Below are 20,467 nucleotides of genomic sequence, written 5' to 3' on the forward strand. Positions count from 1 at the left end.
ATATATATATATATATATATATATATATATATATATAATATATATATATATAATGTGGTGATTTCAGTACAAGAGATTAAATAAATTTGAAAGAGGATGTGATAATTTCTAGTAAGTATATAATTTAAGGTGCACATGGTGTTTGAATTCACTGTTTGTCATAATGCACACATGCAACTTCACACTCTCAATGGGTTATTTCTGAAAAAAACTAGTTCATAGAAAATAGGTTTACAGGAAATGAATGGCAGAAGAACATGACACAAAAAAAAAGTCATATATAGTAATTGAGTTTTGTAGGGTATATTTTAGGTAATTTTTTTTTAAAGGAATTTAATACAAATTATTAAAAATAAATTATCATACAGAGACCTTTTAAATCTCTTTAAAAAAAATACCTAAAATATACCCCACACAAATCCATTACTGTATACCTAAAATATACCCTACAAAACTCAATTACTATATGACTTATAGGAGGCTATTTTTAACTTCATTTCAATAGAATAGTTATCACATAAGTTTACGTGGAAACACCTCATATTCACACAAATTTTTCAACGGATAAAGATTTTTGGTGCTTTTCCATCTGACTTTCATGTTTTTGTTCACAGTAGCGGATTAATGAAGCTTGTATTTATTCTTGAGATTTTTCCAAGTGGGTTGGTTTATTCATTAAATCTTCACATAGTTTCGTGTATAAATACCCGAGATTACATTGCTTCATCACACCTCACAACTCACAGATATCAAACACAGAAATTATCCTTGCTATAGCAATGAGTCTAACAGTGGAAAAGATTGGACCAATTGTGGAAAGGAAGAAGTTGGTGAAGGGGAGGGTGGTATTGATCCGGAAAAATGTTGTTCAAACCATGAGCACTGTCGAGGGTCTCTTTGCCACTGGCAAAACCATCATTGACTCATCACCCCAACTTGATATCACTAAATCTCTGTCTTTCAAGTTGATCAGTCGTACCAACTCACATAATAGTTAGTGTTTCTTTTCTGTTTCACACTATATATGTATTATCAGTATATAGTATTTCTGTTTCAAGTTGATCAGTCGTACCAACTTGATATCGTTCACATAATAGTTGATTTGTTTTCATTTGCAGTTTTAGTTTTGGCTGGGAAAGTTGGAAAGGAAACCTATCTGGAAAACAATGTTTCTGTGTTACGAACATGGGGAGAGAGACCGGAGGAATTTGATATTTATTTTGAATGGGATGATAAAGAGATGGGAATTCCTGGAGCGTTTTACGTAAAAAACCTAATGGATCACGAGTTTTTACTTGTTAGTGTGACTCTTGAATATCCAACTCAAAGAAACGAGCACGACCATAACCACGACCAGAACTATATTCACTTTGACTGTAATTCCTGGGTTCACAACCATAAGCATTACAAAACGGATCGCATATTCTTTGCCAACATTGTAAGTCAAATCACGATCTTTGTTATTATAACATTCTTAAAATTTAATGAGAAAACTATATATTTATGAAAAAATATGCATTGCAGCCATATCTTCCTGGTAAGACACCGGTGCAATTACAAGCGTACAGAGAAGAAGAGTTGAAGAATTTAAGGGGAGATGGAAAAGGAAAGCGTGAGAAATGGGATAGGATTTATGATTATGATGTCTATAATGATCTGGGCTTTCTTGAAAGCAATGGACCACAAGATCACCCAGTTCTTGGAGGTCTCAAATATCCCTACCCTCGTAGGCTCAGGACTGGGAGAAACCTCATCCACAATAACAAAAATGGTGAGTTACATTTTATCATGCTTTAATCATATGCTCTAAAGAAAGGCCCAGTCATGTGAAAAATAAAAGTTTGAATTGTTGATGATAAAAGTGTCTCTATATATTCTTAATTTATGTCTTGACAGGTGAAGAATACGAGGTACCAGACGAGGTTAATTATGTGCCGAGAGATGAAGATTTCAGTCAGGAGAAGACTATAGAATTCCTTCAATTAGGAACGAAAACTTTAGCTGGAAGAATCGAACCTTTGCTCCTTTCTTTATATTTAAAGAACACATCAAATGAATTCAATGGCTTCGAGGAAGTGGATAAAATGTATCAAGGTGGAGTTGATCTGCCTCTGTCTATCACTGCCAACGGTACGCCGAGTGTTATCACTGGCAACGGTATTCCGACTGTCATTGACTTCCCACCACCCGATGTAATCAAAGGTAACTAGTTCACTTGGCTCTCCGGCGTAACTACTTCCAAACATTACACCCTTTGTAAATTGTATTTTCTTTGTTATAATTTTCTATAGAAAGCAAGTTTGCATGGATGACTGATGAAGAGTTTGCAAGAGAGATGATTGCCGGTGTAAACCCTGCTGTAATTCGCCTTCTTAAAGTAAGTGCAAATACTAGTTTTATTTTTAATATACGGAGATCTTTTATATGCTGAATTATTCTATTGTCATGGCCTTTCTTTCTGATTATCGGACATCATCAATGGCAGAAGGAGGAGCTCGCACTGCCATGGAAGCCATTATGCAACTGTACTATTCAACGCAGTACAGTAACAAAAGAAAATCTGGAGATTAACATGAATGGGGTCAAAGTAGATGAGGTAATAATTAATATACATGAAGTAAACAGAAACAATTTAATATCATAGAAATACAAAGTTCAACACTTCCTCTGAATACTTGGATATGGAATTAATTATTCTTTCCTATATATAGGCACTGGAAGTGATACTGTTTGTGATTCAAAGGTATATGAAGTTAACAAAGTGATCACTGAACTTAAATTTGTGGAACAGGCATTTGCTGATAGGAGATTGTTCGTATTGGATTACTATGAGGCATTCATGGCGTATTTGACGAAGATAAATGACCTTCCTTCTGCAAAGGCTTATGCCACCAGGACATTCTTGTTCTTGAAAGATGATGGGACATTAAAACCACTTGCTATTGAATTAAGCAAGCCACGTCTGTGTCCATGTGGTTTTTCGAATACCGAGAGCATTGTGGTGCTGCCTGCAGACAAAGGTGTTGAAAGTACAATCTGGCAACTGGCCAAAGCTCATGTTACTGTAAATGACACCAACTATCATCAACTCATAAGCCACTGGTATATATATATATACATATAAGAACTCTATATACTAACATACATATGCAAGATCAACCATAAAAAATCTATTTAATCCAACACTTTGACATCCTACACATATACATATGCAAACATGTAGTCTGAAATTTTATCTAGTAACTTTCCTGGTGCCTGTCACAGGTTACATACTCACGCAGTGATTGAGCCATTTGCCATCTCAACCAACAGGAATCTCAGTGTACTTCACCCCATTCACAAACTCCTTCATCCTCACTTCCGTGACACCATAAATATCAATGCACTTGCCAGGAAAGCCCTAATTAATGCTGGTAGCATTATAGAGCAAACTTTTTTGCCTGGAAAGTATTCAATGGAGATGTCTTCTGCTGTATACAAGAATTGGGTTTTCGCTGACCAAGCTTTACCAAAGGATCTCATCAAAAGGTAAATTAACCATATTAAATTAGAAAGATCAATGTGTCCAACTATGGCCTTGTTATCAAAATAACTCCTTTTTTTTTTCTTTTGATTGATTTAGAGGGTTGGCGGTTCAGGATATCACTGCCCCTCATGGCCTTAGCCTTGCGATAGAGGACTATCCTTATGCTGTTGATGGACTAGAAATATGGAATGCTACTAAGAAGTGGGTACAGGAGTATGTGTCTCTGTACTATTCAGAAGAGGGGGCAGTGAAAGGAGATACTGAATTGCAAGCATGGTGGAAGGAAGCTGTGGAGAAGGGTCATGGTGACTTAAAAGCACAATGGCCTAAAATGCATACTTCTCAAGATCTGGTAGAGACTTGCACTACCATTATATGGATTGCTTCAGCTCTTCACGCCGCTGTTAATTTTGGACAGTATCCTTATGGAGGTTATATCATGAACCGTCCTACACAAAGCCGAAGATGGATCCCAAAACCAGGAACTCAGGAGTATGATGAGATGACCAAGAATCCTCAAGAAGCTTTTCTGAAAACAATTACTCCAAAGTACCAGACTGTTATGGATCTTACGGTGATGGAGCTACTATCAACGCATGCTTCGGACGAGGTATATCTTGGACAAAGGAGCAGTCTGAATTGGACTGCTGATCAACATGCAAAAGAAATTTTTCAAGAATTTACAGAAAACCTAGCAAAAATTGAGAAAGAAATCTCGGACAGGAACAACAACCAACAACTCAGAAACCGAACCGGACCAATCAAATTGCCTTACACTGTGCTTCTTCCTACCAGTGAACCGGGGATGACTTTTAGGGGAATCCCTAACAGTGTCTCTATCTAAACGCATGGTGGTTTCCTTTTGTGTTGTGCTTTTACCTTTCAATAACAGATGCATGTACATGTTACATGCATGCCTCTCTCTGTGTGTGCTTTTACATTTCAATAACAGATGCATGCCATGCATGCGTCTTGTTGGTGTGCTTTGTTCGAGTCGCGTTTCTTTTCTTGCAGCTTTTGTACCCTAATAAACAGGCTCATTAGCAGATTTCCTTTTATCACTGGAAATCTAGTTATTTGGCCTTTGAGTTGTATTATTCAAAGAGTTATTATCAAGAATATCGTATTTTTCTTTTTTTATATGATTAATGGTAAGGTAACGTATTTTTACATTTGATATTAGGATTCTAAATTGATACTACTTATTTATTTGTTATCTGATTTAAAAAGATAAATTTCACCCACTATTTTATAGATATCTATTTAAAAAGTATATGTAAATATTTTAAAATATATAAAACCCGTAAATATTTAAAATAATATATTTTGTAAACTTTTAAAATAAAATTATAAAAAAATATATAAAATATGATATAAATTAAATTAAAATTTAATTTTAATTAAATTTAACTTAATAAAATATAAATTAATTTTAATTTTAATTAAATTTAACTTAATAAAATATAAATTAAATTTTTATTTTTATTTTATGTTGATAGCGAATATCCATGGAAATAACATAGTATCTACAGTCAACCTGTTTGGTATTAAATATTCGTCATACATGATTTTTTTGTCATTTTTATTTTTATTTGATACACAATATAAAAATAAAATAGTCATAAAAATATAATTTTTGTATTTTTTTTAAATTAAAATAAAACAAAAAAAAAAAAAAAATAGTATTCATAAATATAAAAAATTTTGTGCGTAAAAATTATTTTTATTTTTATATAACTCATTACTATTCCTTTCTTCTTTCTTTTTAATTATTTTATTGAAAAAAGCCATTACTTTTTAAAGACTGTTTAAACTTTCTTCTTTATCTTAATCTCTGCACGACGTTTTCTGGAAGGTCGAAGCTGATACTCAGCTTCATGTTGGAAACATAAAAAAGTCGTCATAATTCTTCTCACGCCATCGATATCATCATTGTCATTTCCACGTTGCACATGTGTTTTTTGATTGAATGCAACTTTCGAAAAGCTAAATAATAGTTATATTTTAACACACCGTACTTACATCAAATTTATAAAGTAAATTAATTAAAAAACTAATGTATGTCTCTTTATAATAATGCAAAGTTAAATAACATTGTAAAAAGGTTTACGATATGATTAAATTATAAAATAATATATTCACAATCATGGTGACATTGCTTATTATAAACTTGAAGTCTCTTTCCTTCAAAGATGTGAATATATATTTAAGAAGATAAACCCACGAGGTGATAAAATATTGCTCTAGCTTTATTATATCATTGCCAATAGTGCATGTATTTGGTAGACCGATTTGGCAGGAAAAAAAACATTATCATCATGTGACCTTTTACTCTGTTTCATGTGAGAGATAAAAAAAAAAGAAAGAGAATAATACATATATATAAATCACTATATATATTTTTTTTCCTCTTATTTCTTTTACATATTATTATCCTTTGTTTTCTTTCTTTTTACAAACATTAATAACATGCTATTAGTTTGATTGGAATTGAATTAAATAAAATAAAAATGTAAAGAAATTTAAAATATTTGATATGATGGAACATACTAAGAAATTAGTCTTTGACATTGACAATATTGTTATTATCGTTGTTAGCATTAAAAAATAGTTTCTTACGAGTAGATTATTCCATGAATAGTTATCCTTGCTTTGCACGTGACTTCTAATCTGTGGGCCAGAGTTTTCTAATCATACCTTATTTAAAAATATTCCCTGACAAGTAAGTTTTTTTAATTAATATGATCTTAAATAAGAATCATATATCCTGTATAATTTAATAAATAAATACTCTATTTAATCCAAAGTTAAGGAAAAACATTAGAAAGGGTATTTAATTGGATTTTTTAAAACATTTTCCCAGACACTAAACTATATTGGATGATTTTGTCTGAAAACTTACGTTTGAAAAACTTATTTTTTTAAGAAAGGGAGAAAGAGAATAAATATTTTTCGTTTATAAGTTCATATAATATATTATAAATATTCTTTCTCCAATCTTTGAATTTTTCCAACCATTCATTTAATAGTATTTCCACTGTGTTTGTCAATATGTCTTTAGACTCCAATCACAATCCCAATTTTAAAAGTAATTTTCTTTTTCTTTCATTTGACTATGTATACTAATGCGTAATAGACTAATATATAATAATAATAATTAGTACAAGATTTCCATCAAAGATCTAATATAAGTTATAATAACGGATCAAGTTGCGGGTTTCAGTGTATTTGTGTCTTTGTTTTTAAATATAAAAATTCGCATTTATTTTTTTTCTTCATCTTTGTGTTTCTGTGTCATTTTCATCTCTTCGTGTAATGTCTTAATTATTAATTAAATTATTTTCTTTCAAAAGCTAAAACTATTATTAAATAGTCAATATTAAAAGGATATATATTTTCTTTTATTTAATTTATGTCAATTTTAAGATCTGAAATCTGAAGTACTCTTAAAATATGAACAAACTTGTGAAAATCGAATAAGTTAAATATTTGAGAGAAAATAGAAAAATAAATTTCAAATAAAACTAAACAAAGAATAAAAAAATCAAAAAAAATATTTATAAATCACGTAATAAACTATAAATATTGCAATAATTTAAAAGAGAAATAAAATAAATATCTACATTAAGATCTTCATTATACTTAATTATAAAAATATCAAATATAATCATACTTATACATATAATACGTTATTACAAAATTTTCTATTAAATCATAATAAATTTGAATAATATATTCACTGTGCGAAGGTCAAAAAAAAATATTTTAGAATTAAGTTTGAAATATTATACTTTATTATTTCAATATTAAAAAACTAAAGTATAAATAAATTTTTTATAAAAGGAGTTTTATTATTTAAAAGTATACTATTTTTTTTAGAAATTACTTTTTTAGAGTTTTTTAACTTCTCTTTAGGTTTTTTCACTCTATACCCTTTTGTTTAAAGATTGAAGATAGTTAGAGTGATCTCGCGGTGAATTTTTGATAAATGAGTTTCATTATTTAAAAGCACGTCATCCTTTTACAAACTACTGTTCTAGAGCTCTTTAACTTCTCTCTAGGTTTTTTCACTCTTTACTCCTTTGTTAGAAGATTGGAGACAACGACAATGATTCTTACACCGAGTTCTTCAATCATGTTCCATCAGTTTCTCCATCTGAGTCAAATATTTTTCTACCCCTTTTAGAGGTTAAATTTAATCTTCCATTGCATGTAGGTCTATGTTGCCTCCATGTGTCTTTAGAGTCATCTACAAGATTATCTGTTGATCAGTGTTTTTACTTGTGTATCCTAATTGAAAATGTGTTGTTTCTAAGAGTAGATAAAACTTCTTGTGCGTTTGAAGGTATTTTAGGGTCTATAAGCGTCTTGAGTGGTCTCATAGGTAAGGAAATATAATTGTAGTATTTCTAAGTTATCAATATGTTCAAATTACTGATTGAGTGATTCTACGATCATTCAATGAGCTATTGAGTTGTTTGATGAACATGAACTATGACCCATTAAATTGGGGGTTACGTTCTTCACTTGGGTGTGAATTGAGGTAAAGACGATTCATTTTTGTGTAGTCATTTTGAACTCTGCTAATAATTCATAATCATGTAAAGGATGATGATTAAGTGGTGAAAGTGGCAGGAAGTCCTATCATAAGGACGGTCTCAAGGTTCTTATAACTATGACAAAGACTAACCATGTGTGTTAGCTCGGTAGGGCAATATTCTTTTTTTGTCATCATGGTTTCACTAGTCTGACTCAATGGCACATATTTGAATAAGTTGGATTTGATTTCATGTATGAATGTTTGAAAGCGATGTGATGAAGTTTAACATGTTATTTAGTGTGTTGTGCTATTTATATGTTCTTTTTCTTTCTTAACTAGCTTATCTTGTGTGTATCTATATGATTTAATTATTTATGAAAACTCTTTCTATATTAGCTTACTCTTTTATTTCATTGTTGTTTCATGTGTCTATGTTTTGCGATGATCACATTATTAGTGTAAGTAGATGAGGGGTAGATGTTGAAGCATCTATGATGGAAGACGATGATGCAGTAGAGTTATCTTCTTGATCCTCTAATAGTTATTTGTTATAGTTTTAAATATATTTATTATTATATGATTATTCTTTTAAATAATTTTATTAATATTATATATATAAATTGAAATAGATCTATTTTATTTTATGAATCTTATAACGTTTTATTTTATTTTATGAGTTATCAACCGTTAAAATTGGAATGTTTCATATTCTTTCTTGACAAACAAGAAAAAAATTAACCATACTAATTTATTAGTGTTCAACATTTAATAAAACTATTAAAGTTACATTAATATAAATATATATTTATTAAAAATTAAAATTTATTAACATAGTTTAGAATGATTAAGTCGACTCTATAAACAGTTAAATTATTAAAATATATTTTTACATTTTTTTAACTATTTTTTAAAAAGTTAGTATGGTTTATTAATAAAATTGTAATTTAGATATCAGTGAAATAAAATTTATTTTATTATTTATCTTAATTGACTAATACACATAATATGTTATTTTTATAAAAAAAATAATAAATATAATAATAGAGTACTTGGTATTGTAACTCTTCTACAAAGAGTGTCATCCACTTGAATTACAATTACTTAAATATCAATATAGAATTTTTTTTGTTTTTTTATTGATAAATGTTAGTTATTAATTTTTTTTAATGGAGAGAGATAAACCTACGTTCACTTCCCTCGTTTGATAACTAAGTTAAACTTCAAATGAGAATGTAACTGTTCTAAAAACAAACAATATACAAACAGGATCAAATCTGAATATCTTACATCGACTTACAAGATGCAATAACAATAGATATCCATGCATGGGACACCAAATATTAATACACGTTAATATGTATTTGAATTATAGGTCTTGATATGAAAAAGGGTATAGCTAATTTGTTATTTAAATCGGTAGAATTAATTATTCTAATTTAATTATGGAACTAGTATTTTTTTTAAATCAAAATTTAGAAATTTTCTGCTATGATTATAGTTAATACTTCGTTACAGGGTATAAAAGAGGAATTTTTGACTCATTATATAACAATATATATTAGAAAAATGGTTGAAAAGTTTAATATAGATTCAACTACAAACAATTTCCGTGACAATTAAGAAAGAAACTCTATAATTTAATAAATTGTTGACGTAATTTACAATTTAAAACACCCTGTTAGAAGCATTTTATAAAATAATTAATGGGTGTATATACAAAAAACAATATTATACCGTTGTGACTTTGTCCATATTAAACAATTAAGCAGCGTACATAGGTGATTAATATATATAGTATAGTGCTTCCCGCACCTCTAGTTTCAAGGTTTTCACTTCAGATATTTGTGTTGGAAAGTAATTTCTATACAGAGTAATATAATTTCATTCTGCTGTATGGATATTTTTTATCCAAATAGAACTGTTTTAAAATTATATTTTCCCTCTATCAAATAAAAGATATGATTGACTGCCACATTGATTTATAGTTTTAAGATTTTGTGATATCATGATGAATCATTTGAGTGCAGAAAGACACAAGAGACGTTAAATGAGATTAGACAAAATTAATGACATAGATAACATCAATATATGATATAATAAAAAACACATTAAGAACGAGTTGATAAGTATATAATCCATGGAGTTAGCAGCCATACATATAATAATCAATCAATCAAAGTTGGCAACTTGACAGTAAAAAAATGTTTCAAGGTTTCATCTCTCTTCATCTATAAATAACTCAGTTTGCTTCCTTACAATTCACAACCTACGATAAAACTCATCATCAACAAGAACTTGCAAAGATGTTTGGTCTGTTCGACAAGAGCCAGAAGATAAAGGGCACTGTGGTGCTGATGCCAAAGAATGTGTTGGATGCTAACGATTTAAACGCAGTGCAGAACGGAGGTCTTGGTGGTGTTGTCTCTGGTTTATTCGGCGCCGTGAGCGACGTAGCAGGACAAGTAGTTGATTCTGCAACTGCCATCTTATCCCGTAATGTCTCCTTCAAGTTGATCAGTGCTACCTCCACTGATGGTTTGTTCTTCAACCTTGTTTTCTTCCATTTTTTACTTAAATGAATGGGACTTTTTGTCCATATATAAACAAGTTGCCGAGATACTTTCTTCATTTTTTTCACTTCTTTCAATGCTTTATATAAATATATATGCAACTGTGATTTTTTTAAGATTCCTGTTGGATAAAGAAACTAATGTTTTTGGTTTTATTTTTAGCAAATGGAAACGGGAAAGTTGGCAAGGAAACGTATCTAGAGAAGCATCTTCCAACGTTACCAACGTTTGGAGATAGACGAGATGCATTCGCTGTTAACTTTGAATGGGATGCTAATTTTGGAATTCCGGGAGCGTTTTACATCAGAAACTTTACGTATGATGAGTTCTTCCTCGTCAGTGTCACTCTTGATGACATTCCGAATCACGGAAGCATTCAGTTTGTCTGCAACTCGTGGATCTACAACTTCAAAAGCTACAAGAAGGATCGTATTTTCTTTGCCAACAATGTAAGTCTGAATATCCAAACCTAGCTACCCAGTTGTTTTGAATGTTTTGTTAGTAATAATACTTTTGCAAGATTAAGCTCAATATTTTGCAGTCATTTTTGAAACGATTCATGAAAAATGATGCAGACATATGTTACAAGTGCAACACCAGCTCCACTAGTTAAGTACAGGAAAGAAGAGTTGGAGGTTTTAAGAGGAGATGGAACGGGAGAACGCAAGGAATGGGAAAGGATATATGATTATGATGTGTACAATGATTTGGGAAACCCAGATAGTGATAAAAATCTTGCTCGTCCAGTGCTTGGAGGCTCCAGCACCTATCCCTACCCTCGTAGGGTTAGAACTGGTAGAAAACCCACCAAGAAAGGTGAGACTTTTTGGCTTTTCTTTCATCATGTTTTCATTTTTAATAAGGAAACTCACATGGGACCAAGTAGTTGGTGGGAATTTTTGAATACATAAAGTAACAGTGGTTCTTTAACGAATAAAAGGATAACAATGATACTTTTCAATAGAAAACAATGAGCTTGGTGAGAAGAGAGAAAGAGAAAACAATATTCTAGTTGGAAAAGAGCAGGAATGAGAAAGTGATTTGTTTGTTTAGTTTATAAGATAGAAGAGATAAGGGATAAGAGAGAAAACTTGACTTTATATGAATATGAGCAATGAGGCATACCTTATTTGACTTGATTTATAGGAGAAATGGTAAAAGCAAAATCACAAGGAAGAAAGAAAATATAGATATCATTGTTATATTTTTATAAAATATGTTATAAGGAGCAATGATAGACCTACAATAGGGATTTTTTTTTGTTGCAGTTTAAGAATGTTTGCTCTTTTGGGCATGCAATCTGAGTGTTCTGAATGTTTTCTGATATTTCTGCTGTTCGATTCTCTTACAGATCCTAAAACTGAGAAACTTGCAGCCGAGTTTTATATACCAAGAGATGAAAAATTCGGTCATCTGAAGTCCTCAGATTTCCTCACATATAGTTTAAAATCCTTGTCTCAGACACTCTTACCTTCACTCGAAAACGTTGTAGACTCAGATTTCACATGGAACGAGTTTGATAGCTTTCAAGAAGTGCGTGATTTGTATGAAGGTGGAATTAGTCTACCAACAGGTGTACTCAGTGCCATTAGTCCCTTACCAGTCTTCAAAGAACTTTTCCGATCTGATGGTGAAAATGTCCTTCAGCTTCCACCACCTCATGTTATCAGAGGTACCTTAATTCAACATCCTAATCAACACAATTTATGTTAGTTTGAACTTAGTATTTTCCAAACTTTCATCTAAACATAATTAATCGCTTATATAATTAATCCAAATTACCTAAACAAAGGTTAATCAATTCTATAATCTATGATTTGAGCAGTGAATAAATCTGCATGGATGACTGACGAGGAATTTGCAAGGGAAATGATTGCTGGTGTAAACCCAAATGTCATTCGTTGTCTTCAAGTAAGTGTAGATTTTTCCAAGGTTAATCAGTGAAAGTTAGGTGCTTTATTGCTCCACTATCTTGTTAATGGACAATTTCTTCATTTTAATAACTGCAGGAGTTCCCTCCAAAGAGCAAGCTAGATCCCACTCTCTATGGTGATCAAACTAGTACTGTAACAAAAGAAAAGTTGGAGATTAACATGGGTGGGGTCACAGTGGAAGAGGTAATGATATATATATATATATATACACACACATACACATGTGTCATAGCTCCATATGATAATACTTATTACCAATAGCCATATAATAATGACCACTGCATTATTTCCAACAACTACTTACTTTTCAAGGAACATATAATATTGGTCAAGTGGAAACTGACAGGGTACATCAGCTGGCAAAACAATTTGAATCTATTTAATATGTTTTAGAAATATAAAACAACTATTTTTTTTATATTCTTTACTTGGTTTAATTTGGAATTACAAATTCAAAGGGATCATTGAAATTAAATTCTGTGAAACACAGGCACTTGCTGCTAAGAGATTGTTCATATTAGATTACCAAGATGCATTCATTCCTTATTTGACGAGGATAAACAGTTTACCTACTGCAAAAGCTTATGCCACAAGAACGATCCTGTTCTTGAAAGATGATGGCACTTTGAAGCCACTTGCTATCGAATTAAGCAAGCCACATCCAAGTGGAGATAATTTGGGTCCTGTGAGCAAAGTTGTGTTACCTGCGATTGATGGTGTTGACAGCACAATTTGGCTATTGGCCAAGGCTTATGTAATTGTAAATGACTCTGGTTATCATCAGCTCGTGAGTCATTGGTAAGAACTTCTTTAGCAATATTTAGCACATATATAGTATATGCGTATGAGTTTATTATTGACAAATTTTTTTTCTTTTTTGGTGTTGCAGGTTAAATACTCATGCAGTGATGGAGCCATTTGCAATAGCAACAAACAGGAATCTCAGTGTGATTCACCCCATTTATAAGCTTCTTTATCCTCACTATCGTGATACCATAAATATCAATGCACTTGCTAGACAAAACCTGATTAATGCAAATGGCATTATAGAACAATCATTTTTGCCTGGAAAGTATTCTATGGAGATGTCTTCAGTTGTTTACAAGAATTGGGTTTTCACTGAACAATCATTGCCAGCCGATCTCATCAAGAGGTATTCTTATAAAATACACATTACTGCATAAACTAAACCATAATAACATGGTTAAATTTACTAATTTTTACACTAATTACCTTTAAAGTCACTAATTTCATAAATGTAACGTGGCTTATGATAGAAAAATGAAATGGGACTAAAAACAAAAATGTGCCCTTTTAATTATGGCAAAAAGAGAGAGGGTAGTAACATTTTTTTTTCTTTTTGCTTGATGTAGAGGATTGGCTACTGAAGATCCTTCTGCTCCTCATGGTCTTCGACTTGTGATAAAGGACTACCCTTATGCCGTTGATGGACTTGAAATATGGGATGCTATTAAGATATGGGTTGAAGAGTATGTGTCATTGTATTACCCTACAGATGTGGCAGTTCAACAAGATACTGAACTTCAAGCATGGTGGAAGGAAGCTGTAGAGAAGGGTCATGCAGACTTAAAAGATAAACAATGGTGGCCGAAAATGAAGACACGTCAAGAGCTTATTCAATCATGTTCTACTATCATTTGGACTGCTTCAGCTCTTCATGCAGCTGTTAATTTTGGACAATATCCTTATGGAGGTTTGATCCTGAACCGTCCAACTCTGAGCAGAAGATTCATCCCTGAGCCAGGAACCAAAGAATATGATGAGATGCTGAAGAGTCCTCACACTGCATATTTGAGAACCATTACACCTAAGCGTGAGGCCATTATTGATCTGACAGTGATAGAAATATTGTCAAGGCATGCTTCTGATGAGATCTACCTTGGGAAGAGAGATCATCCAAATTGGACCTCTGATTCTAAGGCATTGGAAGCGTTCAAAAAGTTTGGAAGCAAGTTGACAGAGATTGAAGCAAAAATCACAGCAAGGAACAGTGATTCTGCCATGAAAAACCGATGTGGACCAGTTGAACTTCCATACACATTGCTCATTCCTTCGAGCCAGGAAGGATTGACTTTCAGAGGAATCCCTAACAGCATCTCTATCTAGACAACGTGTGCTTGAATACCTTGATTATGTATCCACTTTGTCGTAACACAAATGATCATGTTTTTTGTGTTTTTGATTATGCTTGTAATTCTCTATATGGAACTGTGTGCTTTGATTGACCAAGAAAATAACAGTGTTTTTTTTTTCATTTACTTAATTTGTACAAGCTAATAAATTTATTGTGCCTTCGTGTTTTTTTTTATTTTAAACATTGATCACAAAATAATGTGATAGATTTGGTGCAATCATTGTCTATATAAAACAGATAAATCGATACAACAAGTCTTCTAGTTCTGAAAAGTATACTAATGATCAACAGCATTTCACAAATGTCCTTATCGTCTCTCAATATTTTTTATACTATTTCACAAACCGATATATTATTTTATTGTTCCTGAACATTTAAAAATGGGTTTTTGTTTTATGTATACAAATTTCTATCATAATATAAATTATTCGGTTTTATATTTGAATTAAATTTCAAGGCTTTCTTTGAAGAAAGTATCAATAATAAAAATAAATATATTTTTATCATAAATATATGTACAACATATATTAAAAAATATTTAATTATTATTCATGTATATATATGTATGTATATATCGTACTTTTGGTTATATATAATAAAACATTTATCTTCCTTGCACAAACTAAAATGCTAATTTATAATTCATAAATGGGTGTTACTCCCTCCACCACTACAGAGTGCTCCCTCCATCTTCCCATCTCTTTTTTACCCTTTAATAATATTTAAACGGATGTGAATTGAAAAAAATGTGAATATGCACTTTTAAACGGATATTAACATTCGTTGAAGTACAAACGAATGTCGACATCCGTTTACAGGCGCTGAAATCCGTTTAAAAAAAAGTGAATCTTCTTGCTAATGTGTTTTTTGCTTTTTTTTATTTTTCCAAACTAATCCTGTAAAGCATTGATGAGTGGATTTGATTGATCAGTGCAGACATTTCTTTCTCATTTTCCCCGTATTAGCTTTATGTTTTAAAGGACACTTAATACCAACTAATTAATACCACAAAAAAAGCTGAATTACAGGACCACTGTAATGCCATTTTCATGTTCAACAAAATTCACAATTCCATTTTTCCTTTTAATAAATGCACTGCCATGCTACATCTTCTTTGTACAAATACCCAATCCAAACTAACCTAAAAATTATTAACAGGAATTCCAATTTCATATTATCATCATAAACTACCCACTCTCGTACCCACTTTCTGCTCCTCCTAAATGCTTCCTCTTCATGTCTCATTCTTCCTTGCAAAACCAAATACTACTACTACATCAATCACGAACATCCATTCAAATAAAAAATAATATATATATATATATATATATATATATATATATATATATATAGCATCATCACCACCTATAGGATGACAATTAACAATATATAAGCTCATATAATTGTGTCTGCTTCTATAATTTACTACAACCACCTGGGTTTAACTTTTGTGATGAAAGTTGGCACTTTTCGGAGACCCACAGAGGCTTGTGGACGTTGTGTGGGTTAAAGCCTTGCAAGCATATAGTGAAGGTGACCACCGCTTCCGAGTTATAAAAGCACCACGAACAACCACATCATCGCGCCATGAACCAAAACCAAAATGAAGAAGAAATGGAAACGGATATGAAGAAGGAGAGAAAGTGAGAGTTGGGAGATGGAAAGAAACAAATCTGGAAGTGAAGTTGAGGGTGAGAACAAACGAGTTTAGAAAAATGAGAGGGGGGTGAGACTGTGAAAATGAATCAGAGATTTAGAATTTCAAAAAAAGGTAAATAAATATGATTAAAGTAAAAATGGGTACTTTTGTAATTAAAAAAATTTGGGAAAATTTGGGGAGGTGCAGGGAGCTTTTGTGGTGGTGTGGTGGTGGAGGGAGCAACACCCTTCATAAATAATAACACTCTCGTTAAGCCCGTTTTCCTTTGGGCTATCCGTTTTTCAATTTAGTCTCTTAAAGTTGGGTTATAGATTACAGGCTATCTCTCCACGGATGCTTCTCCTTTTACCATCAACTTTTCTTTCTACACCTCCAAATTTTAAATTTACAAGGGTAAAAAACTTTGAGTGTTACTCTCTACACCAACTCACGTTTTTTCTTGCACTCCCACATTTTTCCAAAAATTCCAAAATTGTTCTTGTATTTCAAAAAAATCCTACACCTCCTCTCTTTCTTTTTAATGGGTTTCGAAATTTGTTTAAGAAAAATTCCTTCAACGAATTTCAAGATCTGTTAAAGGATTTTCTAAGCCTTCAACGAATTTCGAAATTCATTAAAGCTTTTGAAAATTTGTTGAAGGAATTTTTTTTAACGGATTTTGACATATGTTGAAGAATTTTTTGTTTTAAACAAATTTTGAAATTTGTTGAAGGATTTTTCGAAAGCTTCAACAAATTTCGAAATCCGTTAAAGAATGATATTTTTGAAATGTGGGGGTGTAAGGAGAAAAGTGACGGATGCAAGGAGTAACACTCAAAAACTTTCCTCTCTTATAATTAACTCCACCCCTTTATAAACCCACTTTTACTCATATTTGATTTTGCAAACCCTAGCGTCACATCTCCCATTTGCTTTCCACCCCTTTTTTGAACCTGGTCGTCTTCGTCTAGGTCTTTTTTCTGGTGTCGTAAACTTCATCTCTGTCAATGACAACTTGTGGTTGGGACTCATTTCTTCCTCCATCAATGACTACTACAACTTGTGACTCGTTATTTGCTCTAGAGCTATGAGGGTGATTATGCGAGAGAAAGAAAAAGTGAATCAATGATGCAACTTTCAACTTCTGAATAACTAAAACAGGCCATCCTTACTAGCCACATGAGCCAACTCATTTTGAAATGACTAAATAGATTATCGGTCAGCCTATGACCAACCCATCCTGTAATCCAATAAGTTGAAGGGTCAGATGGATCCAATAAGTTGACGGACCAAATGGACCGAAATTATACGAGTTGACGGGTTCAATATTCTGTCTTAGTCCCCTATTTCTTAACGGGTTGACAAGTTGGTCACTTGAGCTTGGTCTGTTTTTTCATCCGTAACCCCATAAGGCTTGGTCCTAATGCATATGGGTTGGGACTAAAAAATTTCACAGACCATAAAGTTGTACACTAAAAAAATGTCCACATTCGAATTTTGCCAAATTTTGAATGGGTCATCTTCTTCGAATTCAAAAAAATTCAACATAATTTCAGTCAGGGCTGACTTAACCGAATTCGACAATTTTTTTGTCGCTACCGACTTGACCGTATTCCAATCATGGTTGACGACGAATTCGGCCAAATTTTAGTTGTAACTGACTCCATAGAATTCAAATTTGAAAGGGATGGTTCAAATTTGGACGAATTTTGACCATGATCAACTCGTCAAATTCGACTGAATTTCGATTAAGAATGACTTAACCGAATTCGACCAAATTTGATTGCGATCCAACCGACTTGTCTCAACCATCGGCTCAGATTGATTCATCACAAACTTCGACTCTAGTCATACCATCTCAACCTTCAATTCTAGTCGATTTATCTCAACTTTTAATCTGAATTAACTTATCTTAACTTTCAAGTTGACCTAATCAATATTTCTAATTTGCTTCTTTGTCTTATTTATTCAAGATGATTCAATTCAATGTTTAACTCGCTTAAAATATATTTGTAAAAATCAATTAAATTCTTTTATTGGACCATGCATATGTTAGTCCTAACCATTATCTATTTGAAAGAGACTTTGTAAACTTGAAACTTTTTTTTATCCCGTTATTTGAAATCTCTGAAAAGAGACTTACTTAAAAGTGAGTTAAGATTTACGAGACATTAACGAATTGACACCCGTAAGTCCATAATTCCACGTTCCCCTGATTAAATTCCTGTATTTGGAGAGAATTAATAATATTAATTAATGGAGATATTAAGAAGCTATGAATGAGATTTTCTTTTTCAATTTTAAATATAAAAAGAAATTCTCCAAATCAATCATTCAGTGATTTATTGCATCTCTTTTCAGTGGGGATGAACATCCATAATAGTCCAATGATATGAAAACAAGCCACGAAAAAGGAGAATTGGACCATTCTATGACCAACATGTATAGATATTAAATGCTTAATATATATATGGTATGCTAATTTGTCTATGTTTTCTTTTCGGTTAGTACATTTTAATAATGTGTATCAGGTTTTAATAGACAAAAATATCTAAATATCCTTTTATATTATGGATTCTAAGTTTTAAAGTTAAGAGTATTTGAAGAATTTTCATTCTCAAAACTAAAAAAAAAACAAGAAACATTCAAACCCTTACTCATCTCCCTCATTCTTTTTAACTCTTTCTCTTTCATTTCATTTCTCTCATTCTAATCTTTTCTCTGTCATCCCTTAATCCTAACTGAAAAAATAAAAAACACTCGCCTAATCCTAATTCACCTTCTTCACTTACCTAATTTGTTTCTCTCTCATCTCCATACTCTCTCTCACCTACACACAACAACCCGTGACATTGCAATTTGTTGTTCTTGCTCGGTTCGTTCATTTGTTTTCCACTTTAATAACAAAATAATTGATGATGTTGATGTTGATGTTGATTTTTGATTGGAGGGTTGTGTTATATTTTTTTCCTTATTGTTATTAAATTTGTAAAAAATTAAAGTCTATAATAATTTCAAAACTAAAAAAAAAACAAGAACCCTCCAAGAAAATACGTTAGCATCAGTCCATGATAGTTGCAAAGCATTTAGTTTCTTAATATCAATTTTGATAAAATCATATAAATGAAAGGAGTAGAAGTTAAACTATGAGTGTGATGGTAACAGAGTTATTAAGTTTAAATTCCAATTTAAAATTTAGTGCGTTTTGTTTTCCTTAATTTCACTTATGTGGCAAATGATAAATCAGAATGACAACATCATGTTTATATTGACCAAACAAGTTGGAGATGTGAATTGTTTAAAATAAATTTACATGATGTAATTTACTTTGGAAAGTAATTTAGTGGTCTAACTTAGAGCTAAGAGGTTCATTATGACTAGTTTACTAATTTCTGGTTGATTTTTAATTAGTTGATATATCAATGCAGTTCTTCTTGGAAACTACTCAATATTCTGTAATTTGCTCAAATATAGAACATGTGTAATTTCTTAAAATATTTTTATTCTTTTTACAAAAATGAAATGAAAATATGCTTATCAATATGAAACATTCGAAAGGGAACAAGCAGTGTATGGGTGAGAGAGAGAGTATGGAGATGAGAGATAAACAAATTGGATAAATGAGGAAGATGGATTAGGGTTAGACGAGTGTTTCTGATTTTTTCAGTTGATACTGTAGTACGGATGATAGAGAAAGTATTGAAGTGAGAAATATAAAAGAGAAAGGATAGAGAAGAATGAGGGAGGTGAGTAAGGGTTTAGAGTTTTTTGTTTTTTTTTTTAGTTTTGAAATGAAAATTATTCAAATATCATCAACCTTAAAACTTAAAATAACATATGAGAGTATTTGTGTCTACTAAAACCCGGTATATGCTACTAAAATGTATCAAATGGGAAAAAGAACTTACGCAAGTTAGCAAACTCATATATATATATATATATATATATATATATATATATATATATATATATATATATATATATATATATATATATATATATATATATATATATATATATATATATATATATTGTACCATACAGACCGAGCGGTCCGAGAGCAACGCATACGGACCGGGCGTTTCTTCAACCTTTTTTACTCC

At 31.5% G+C, this 20,467-nt stretch overlaps 2 protein-coding genes across 2 annotated transcripts; both read left to right on the top strand.

Moving 5' to 3' along the window:
- Positions 1-725: 725 nt before the first annotated feature.
- Positions 726-4,666, top strand: LOC124823791 (seed linoleate 9S-lipoxygenase-like). Its single transcript, XM_047296094.2, has 9 exons — positions 726-993; positions 1,119-1,438; positions 1,525-1,771; positions 1,897-2,202; positions 2,292-2,377; positions 2,486-2,596; positions 2,792-3,102; positions 3,265-3,528; positions 3,623-4,666. The coding sequence occupies exons 1-9, from the start codon at positions 780-782 to the stop codon at positions 4,368-4,370; spliced, it is 2,607 nt and encodes an 868-aa protein (XP_047152050.1). The 5' UTR covers positions 726-779; the 3' UTR covers positions 4,371-4,666.
- A 5,620-nt stretch (positions 4,667-10,286) lies between these two features.
- On the top strand, positions 10,287-14,849 carry LOC124823790 (seed linoleate 9S-lipoxygenase-like). The gene is made up of 9 exons (XM_047296093.2): positions 10,287-10,601; positions 10,799-11,085; positions 11,212-11,452; positions 11,988-12,308; positions 12,462-12,547; positions 12,646-12,753; positions 13,061-13,368; positions 13,460-13,723; positions 13,944-14,849. The coding sequence occupies exons 1-9, from the start codon at positions 10,370-10,372 to the stop codon at positions 14,695-14,697; spliced, it is 2,601 nt and encodes an 866-aa protein (XP_047152049.2). The 5' UTR covers positions 10,287-10,369; the 3' UTR covers positions 14,698-14,849.
- The last annotated feature ends 5,618 nt before the right edge of the window (positions 14,850-20,467 follow it).

The sequence above is a fragment of the Vigna umbellata genome, chromosome 11, assembly GCF_029865625.1.
Source record: "Vigna umbellata cultivar VRB3 chromosome 11, Vumbellata_1.0, whole genome shotgun sequence".
NCBI classification, from domain to species: Eukaryota; Viridiplantae; Streptophyta; class Magnoliopsida; order Fabales; family Fabaceae; genus Vigna; species Vigna umbellata.